This window comes from Eptatretus burgeri, chromosome 7 (genome assembly GCF_056783735.1).
Source record: "Eptatretus burgeri isolate ZD-2024b chromosome 7, Ebu_testis_v1, whole genome shotgun sequence".
In the NCBI taxonomy this organism is placed as follows: Eukaryota; Metazoa; Chordata; class Myxini; order Myxiniformes; family Myxinidae; genus Eptatretus; species Eptatretus burgeri.
Genome location: NC_140967.1, coordinates 1,220,196 through 1,229,614, shown reverse-complemented (window position 1 = coordinate 1,229,614; position 9,419 = coordinate 1,220,196). Strand labels below are relative to the sequence as shown.

The 9,419-nt window shown below is 46.2% G+C and overlaps 1 protein-coding gene across 1 annotated transcript; it reads right to left on the bottom strand.

The window, feature by feature from the left end:
• Positions 1-3,423: 3,423 nt before the first annotated feature.
• On the bottom strand, positions 3,424-8,910 carry TOMM20L (translocase of outer mitochondrial membrane 20 like). The gene is made up of 5 exons (XM_085887211.1): positions 8,722-8,910; positions 7,586-7,644; positions 5,225-5,306; positions 4,241-4,383; positions 3,424-3,977 (listed from the first exon to the last, which is right to left on the bottom strand). The coding sequence occupies exons 1-5, from the start codon at positions 8,846-8,848 to the stop codon at positions 3,921-3,923; spliced, it is 468 nt and encodes a 155-aa protein (XP_085743337.1). The 5' UTR covers positions 8,849-8,910; the 3' UTR covers positions 3,424-3,920.
• Positions 8,911-9,419: the final 509 nt, after the last annotated feature.

Sequence of the window (9,419 nt, the reverse complement as noted above, 5' to 3'; positions counted from 1 at the left end):
AGTTTGAGACAGTGGTGGAACATAATCACATTCACAATCTTGAGGATGGCATCGTCTTGCTGTTGCAAAGTTAATCTCTTCCACCTTGGGAAACGACGAACGGAATCCATCACGGGAGCTGAAAATCAGGAAGTAGATGTCAAAGCTGATTGTTTAAACATCAGTGAGAATAATATGCAGCCAAGGAAAAGAAGTCAGGAGTTCCTGCCATCAAGCACAAACGGCCCTTTTTCTGGCCACGTGACACCAAGTGAGGTACGGCCCCGTCATGGTGTTGGAACACATTGTGCATTGCATTGTTAAAAGTCGACGATTATACTGTACGTTGTTTTGATGTAATGCAGTGAAGCTGAATCTCACAAGCAATCCACTTCAATTCAATAAAATCAATTTCTTATAAACAAAATAAAACAAGATAGAAATCTGGCTTCATGTCCTGGCCAACTTTGACTGTAACCTTGGGTGGTTTGACCATTTAAAAAATGCTGGATATGTTGCTACTGTAAGAACACTTTCACATTGTTTGTATTGTTGTTTTTAATTTTGTTAATCATTTTGTTTTGGTGTGCAGGCAAACAATTAAAAAGATATAATTTTAAACAAAAAAAAAAAAAACGTTGGTGTGTGCTCGTTTTATAAATGTTGGGCTCGATTATTCTGGAACAGTCATGAACAGGCTCAGAGTACGTGGCAGCCATTGAATTCAGTGGTGGAGGGCACTTGTACGATTCCTTTTGAGGTGAACAAAGATGTTGGATGGTGGTGTCAACGGTCAGGGTTAAGCCTCCAATCATGTGAGTGCAGAGATCGGTGTGGAAATCCCACGTTATGAGAAAACTCACAGCAGGCAATGGGACAAGATTTTAAATTCTGTCTGCCAAGTACGAGCAATGGAATATTTTCAGCTCCGAATCGATGTCGTGATGACGTCATTGCTAATGGTACATCAGGTACCAAGTACCACGAGTTTTATCTTTTTTGCTATTTGTCACCCTTCAAAAAGACACGTGTGGATGCAGATGCGGTGGAAAAACTTCTCATGGAGACTTTGTATTTCCCGAAATAGATTGATGCTCTCCGAACTGACAGTGGATCGTTGGTTCCGGTATGTGGCACGGCAACAGATTCTGTTTATGATACAATAGCGTACTCTTTCAGAAGAGAATACTCTTCGTGGCAGAATCTGGTACACCAAGCACGATGAGTATACTCGTAGCCAGCAGTTAACGTGTTAAAACTGTCATTTTAATAAAATTGAAGTGTATACTTGAACACTGCGTGCGGTGTCGTGTTCTACGAACTCTCTAGTTTAAGATGTAGAGGATTGGAGGATGAGAAAATAGTTGCTCCATCATGTTTTGGGTTCATGAAAAACATCTGACCAATCAAATTATTATCTTTGGTTATTGTGCTAAGATCGAGGTGAAGCTTCTCTGTAAAAGTGACTGGTGTCCATTAATCTGAGGATGTACCTGTACCTCGACCGAACATTCCATTTTTTCAATGTCCTTTTTATGCAGTAACCAAAAATAATGGAGGGGGGGAAGTGCCAGCATTTTCCCCAAGCTCAGTAGCTGTGTTGTGTCTCGTGTTCCTCATGGACAGGCGATCAGACTTGTAAAGTTTTGCCTCGATCTGTTGAGCTGTTTCAGGTTTTTATTTATGTACTAGGTGAATGCACCCGGCGCTGTCCGGGTTCTTTCTGAATGAATTTTATCTTCTGTACATGTGTCTGATGCGAGCACAGTATCAGTTCCCTATTGGGCCATGGCAGTCATAGGCTAAGGGGGTTGGTGTGGGGAAAACACACCCCCTCCCGCCCCCCCCGCCCCCCGGTCGAAGGGCCTTGCCACATAGCCTATAACCTTCCCGGGGCCCATCCCGACATTTTTTGTTTCAGTGGTGAGCTCCTATCTTTCACCTTTCAGGAGATTAGCGCGTGCAGACAAACAAACAAACAAACAAACAAACAGACAAACAAAAACTTAAAATCATATGTTGGATATATTGTATATGGCATTGGCCCCATGTCAATCGGCTGAACTTGAAAATTTAACGTTACGAAATCAGGTGATGACGTCATAATTCGGAAACCGGAAGTCGCAAGTACAATTCTTTTACATCGGGACACTCCCGGGTACATGTTCCGTCAGCATGTGAAGTTTGGTGAGGATCAGTCCAGTACTTTTTGCGTGCATAGGTCACAGAGAAACACTTTCAAATATATATATATATATATATATATATATATATATATATATATATATATATATATATATATATATATATATAAATATATATATATATACATATATATATATATATATATATATATATATATATATATATATATATATATATATATATATATATATATATATATATATATATATATATATATATATATATATATATATATATATATATATATATATATATATATATATATATATATATATATATATATATATATATATATATATATATATATATATATATATATATATATATATATATATATATATATATATATATATATATATATATATATATATATATATATATATATATATATATATATATATATATATATATATATATATATATATATATATATATATATATATATATATATATATATATATATATATATATATATATATATATATATATATATATATATATATATATATATATATATATATGCTGAACCACGTGACCCATGACATCATAAATTTACATTCTCCATCACCATTTTTGCATCGATCACCCTCAATAATTTTCATACCAATCGTATGGAGCGCTGTACTCATCGAATTACGATCTCGTAACAAAAGCACCGTTTGACGTGGTTAACAACACATTACCCTCCGGTGTACTTGACAATGAACCAAGTTACAATTTTTTTTTTTTTTTTTTTTCCATCAAGCAGTTTGAGATCGAGGACCAAAATTTTTCCTTTTTGCAATATGGTGGCAGCATCACGTGACCTACGACATCACAATCATCATTAAAACAAACAAAAAAAAACTCCATACGAGTGGGTGCACACTATGGTGAAAATGGTTACTGAGAAAATTTAAAGGTGAATAAATCCATGGAAAAAAAAAAACTTCCAAACAACAATAGGTGTCCCACCCTGGAAGGCTTGGAACCTGAACAATCGAGGGTTTCCGAGGAATTGGAGAAGTAAAGAGGAACGAGCCTTGGCCCAAGATACTGCTTTTCGGCAAGTTTGTGGCATACGGTATATCGTGTTTAAGATAAATATTTTTTACTTACATTTAACACATCGATGGCTCAGCTGCCAATAACTTGCTTTATCGCGTTTTGGATTCAAACTCTTCATTTGATCACATTCTGATTCACAAATGTCATCAACCAAAAAGTTTCCTCACCACCCAATCCACAATGAAAACAGGATTTCTGTTTTTCAGCACGTGATGTCACAATGCATTTATTTAATTTATTATCACATGGGAACATTACCAAATCCAAATGGAGGAAACACACGAAGCTTTACCTGGTGAATACATGAGTACACGGGTGGTGCTTTAGCGTTTCGTGTCAATCAAGATGTATTCACTTCAACATAAAGTTTTTTTTGTTCAAGGACCGACAGTGTTAGAGAAACTGTGAACCAAGCTGGAAAAGATGAATGGTCGAGTTTTAATCACTAATGTTTCTATTTTCAAGGTCAGGTCTTTTTTGGATGACCTTAGTGTAACAAATGCAGGTGTGTTGGGTTGCTTTTGATAACTGTACGACAAGGTGAGGCTTAATGAAGCAAAAATAAAAACAAAACCATTTTGAAACAAACAGTTTAAACTCGAGATGGTCGAGGGTGCTCAAAACACCACGGTGAACCTGGTGATGCAACTCTCTACAAAGCCAAAAGGTGGAACCCATGAGCATCTCCTTCAATCCATCTCATCCTCTGGCTCCTCATCCATTCGAGTCGCCATCTTGGCAAAACGCTGCAAAAAATAAATATGTACTGTATTCGAGAAACACAAGAGCGACTGTGCCAATCGTCCAACACGGTGGAATACGAGACCACAGAAATCTCTTTTAACCCCATCATCATAACCCTCCAATAAGCATCTCTTTGGCAGCTTGCCTTCTCAGTCCCAAAAGCCTTTCATTACAAAAGGGAAGCAATTTCACCCGAATTAGAAATGCACGCCAACCCAATGCCATCGGTGCCACCAATTATGTGACCGACAGCCGGAATACCTACCTGTCCCACAGCCGGGAGGTTCTGCAGCAGAGCCTGGAACACTGGAGACGGTAATGTTTGCATGAAAACCTGCAGGAGCTGTTGAGGTTGTCCACAAACAGCCACCGCATTGCTCAGATGTTGCACCGCTTCATCCATCTCACCTGGCAGGGTGACGAAACAAATGGTACACGTGCCGCGTGTTCTGCACTTCATGAAAAACATAACGGTCAACTTCATTCGACGATCTTCCACTGCTCTTATTCATGGTCGACAAACACCGTGCCATTGAATGTGTCAGTGAGACCAGTGTACCTAAAACCTGTTGATTGGTTGGTGAGAACAGTCTACCTACGACCCATTGGCTGGTCGGTGAGACCCGTGTACTGAAGACCGCACTCGTGTGGCAGGCTCAATGTGAAACATCAAAGATTACCTTTGCACATGTCAGTACAAGTGTGACAAGCAAGCACATGCACACACACATATCCAATTGAAGTACGCAAACATATCCGATTGCTGGGGTAGTTCACCACCACAATCAGGCGATAATGAAGAGAGTTCTCACAATCTGCCGATCGGTCACGTGGTGCCTCCTTTGGGGGATACGATGCACGCACAGTCCCGAATTAAGACCGCTTAATGGTCGAAGTGACCGAACAGTGTAAATGACTGGACGGCTGTACGACCTTGGGATTTGAACACCTGTAATTACCATACCTTCGACCGGTAAAGGCAGGGATTGCACATCAAGTTTACCCTTTAATTTACAAGCACACAAGTCGATTGATGTGGCGACTAAACCGATTATCAAAAAATTTGATAAACGAGTGATGTATCAAGTGCATCAACCTGAGGTGTCAAACGCCGACGTATTCGCTTTATCACGAGAACAAAACTCTTGGCAACCAGTGACCATCATTGTCTTGCCAAACAAACCAACCGTGGAACGCTTGTTCCATTTTCACACCTGCCTGAGAGTCCCCATTCGTGACAGGTACATACCCCGAGACAGCAAATCTTCTCCAAGCTGGATCTCCTCCAGAAAGAATTTCTGAGCTACTTCAGGATCCTGCAGATCAGGGAGCTGCAAAAGAATGGCGATCATCGTCAGAAGGATTGAAGAGATCTCCACAAAACCAACAACAAGTTTGTATCAAAACCCTGCATCGTGTGAAGCTCAAACGAACGTTCAAACGATCATTGGAGTGAAAGAAAAAACAAACCCAAACACAAAACCACCACGAGGACCGTCACCAGCGACACCACCAAACACAAAACCACCACGAGGACCGTCACCAGCGACACCACCAAACCCAAACCCAAAACCACCACGAGGACCGTCACCAAACCCAAACACAAAACCACCACGAGGACCGTCACCAAACCCAAACACAAAACCACCACGAGCACCGTCACCAGTGACACCACCAAACACAAAACCACCACGAGGACCGTCACCAAACCCAAACACAAAACCACCACGAGCACCGTCACCAGTGACACCACCAAACACAAAACCACCACGAGGACCGTCACCAAACCCAAACACAAAACCACCACGAGCACCATCACCAGTGACACCACCAAACACAAAACCACCACGAGGACCGTCACCAAACCCAAACCCAAAACCACCACGAGCACCTTCACCAGCGACACCACCAAACCCAAACACAAAACCACCACGAGGACCGTCACCAAACCCAAACACAAAACCACCACGAGCACCGTCACCAGTGACACCACCAAACCCAAACACAAAACCACCACGAGGACCGTCACTAGCTCCACCACCAAACCCAAACACAAAACCACCATGAGGACCGTCACCAGTGACACCACCAAACACAAAACCACCACGAGGACCGTCACCAAACCCAAACACAAAACCACCACGAGGACCGTCACCAGCGACACCACCAAACCCAAACACAAAACCACCACGAGGACCGTCACCAGCGACACCACCAAACCCAAACACAAAACCACCACGAGGACCGTCACCAGCGACACCACCAAACACAAAACCACCACGAGGACCGTCACCAAACCCAAACACAAAACCACCACGAGCACCGTCACCAGCGACACCACCAAACACAAAACCACCACGAGGACCGTCACCAAACCCAAACACAAAACCACCACAAGGACCGCCACCAGCGACACCACCAAACCCAAACACAAAACCACCACGAGGACCGTCACCAAACCCAAACACAAAACCACCACGAGCACCGTCACCAGCGACACCACCAAACACAAAACCACCACGAGGACCGTCACCAAACCCAAACACAAAACCACCACGAGCACCGTCACCAGTGACACCACCAAACACAAAACCACCACGAGGACCGTCACCAAACCCAAACACAAAACCACCACGAGGACCGTCACCAGCGACACCACCAAACCCAAACACAAAACCACCACGAGGACCGTCACCAGCTCCACCACCAAACCCAAACACAAAACCACCACAAGGACCGTCACCAGCGACACCACCAAACCCAAACCCAAAACCACCACGAGGACCGTCACCAGCTCCACCACCAAACCCAAACACAAAACCACCACGAGGACCGTCACCAGCTCCACCACCAAACCCAAACACAAAACCACCATGAGGACCGTCACCAGCGACACCACCAAACCCAAACCCAAAACCACCACGAGGACCGTCACCAGCTCCACCACCAAACCCAAACACAAAACCACCACGAGGACCGTCACCAGCGACACCACCAAACCCAAACCCAAAACCACCACGAGGACCGTCACCAGCTCCACCACCAAACGCAAACACAAAACCACCAGAAGGACCGTCACCAGCGACACCACCAAACCCAAACCCAAAACCACCACGAGGACCGTCACCAGCTCCACCACCAAACCCAAACACAAAACCACCACAAGGACCGTCACCAAACCCAAACACAAAACCACCACGAGGACCGTCACCAGCTGCACCACCAAACCCAAACACAAAACCACCACGAGGACCGTCACCAGCTACACCACCAAACCCAAACACAAAACCACCACGAGGACCGTCACCAGCGACACCACCAAACACAAAACCACCACGAGGACCGTCACCAGCTGCACCGCCACAATCAACACCAACATCACACATGTTCCAGACTCAGTACCGCTGGCAAAGCCAACAACAGGACCACAACACAAACACCCACGTCTCACCGATAACAATAACAAAGTGAAAGACAAAAAAACAAACTAAGAAAAACTCGAACCCGAAACCTCCTGCCTGGACGGACCCGGCGCCCTGAGGAGGCCCAAACCACATGTCCACGTGTTCCCAGGAAACCCTCACCATACCCCCCCCCCTCCTCTCCCCACCTTGTCTGTGACCGAATGTTTCTTCTCTTTCTCCTTCATTTCTGTCAATCTCTTTCGTCCTGGGAAAAAGTGGAGGCGAAGAGGGGTGTGAGGGTCTGGGGAGGGGTGTTCGGAGGGGTCTGGGGAGGGGTGTTCGGAGGGGTCTGGGGAGGAGTGTTCGGAGGGGTGTTCGGAGGGGTCTGGGGAGGAGTGTTCGGAGGGGTGTTCGGAGGGGTGTTCGGAGGGGTCTGGGGAGGAGTGTTCGGAGGGGTGTTCGGAGGGGTGTGGGGAGGAGTGTTCGGAGTGGTGTGGGGAGGAGTGTTCGGAGGGGTGTTCGGAGGGGTCTGGGGAGGAGTGTTCGGAGGGGTGTTCAGAGGGGTGTGGGGAGGAGTGTTCGGAGGGGTGTTCGGAGGGGTGTTCGGAGGGGTGTTCGGAGGGGTGTGGGGAGGGGTGTTCGGAGGGGTGTGGGGAGGGGTGTGGGGAGGGGTGTTCGGAGGGGTGTGGGGAGGGTGTGGGGAGGGGTGTGGGAGGGGTGTGGGGAGGGGTGTTCGGAGGGGTGTGGGGAGGGGTGTTCGGAGGGGTGTTCGGAGGGGTGTGGGGAGGGGTGTTCGGAGGGGTGTGGGGAGGGGTGTGGGGAGGGGTGTTCGGAGGGGTGTGGGGAGGGGTGTTCGGAGGGGTGTGGGGAGGGGTGTGGGGAGGGGTGTTCGGAGGGGTGTGGGGAGGGGTGTTCGGAGGGGTGTTCGGAGGGGTGTTCGGAGGGGTGTGGGGAGGGTGTGGGGAGGGGTGTTCGTAGGGGTGTGGGGAGGGGTGTTCGGAGGGGTGTGGGGAGGGGTGTGGGGAGGGGTGTGGGGAGGGGTGTGGGGAGGGGTGTGGGGAGGGGTGTGGGGAGGGGTGGGGAGGGGTGGGGAGGGGTGTGGGGAGGGGTGTGGGGAGGGGTGTTCGGAGGGGTGTGGGGAGGGGTGTTCGGAGGGGTGTTCGGAGGGGTGTTCGGAGGGGTGTGGGGAGGGGTGTGGGGAGGGGTGTTCGGAGGGGTGTGGGGAGGGGTGTTCGGAGGGGTGTGGGGAGGGGTGTGGGGAGGGGTGTTCGGAGTCGTTACGGACGGGACACGGTCCGTGAAGCCACGACTCAAGGGATCCGCGCAGGCCCCTCGGACTTACTCTCTCGGAGCTTGTTCTTGAAGTCCGGCTCGGAGCGCCGTTTGCGGTCGAAGTAGATGCAGTAACCAACGAAGGCAGCTCCGCAAATCCCCGCGGCTGCGATCGCTCCACTTCTCCCGACGACCATGGTGGATGAACCGAGGATGATGACCCGGAAAAGGGCCTCGTGACACCGGAAGTGAAACTCGTGAAACGATCATGAGGAACCTCGATCAACGTGATTAAAGTGAAAAATAACTTTTTTCTTTTCTGCAAATCAATGGCAGCGAATAATTAAATTAAATTTCAAAACAAGTTTGTGAAGAATTTGCGTAAATAATCACAAATCGGAATCATTATTAATATCCACCACAATCACAGATCGGAATCATTATTAATATCCACCACAATCACAGATCGGAATCATTATTAATATCCACCACAATCACAGATCGGAATCATTATTAATATCCACCACAATCACAGATCGGAATCATAATTAATATCCACCACAATCACATATCCGAATCATTATTAATATCCACCACAATCACAGATCGGAATCATTATTAATATCCACCACAATCACAGATCGGAATCATAATTAATATCCACCACAATCACATATCCGAATCATTATTAATATCCACCACAATCACAAATACGAATCATTATTAATATTGACCGCTCTGCTTAAAAAGGTGCAAAAACAGATCCCT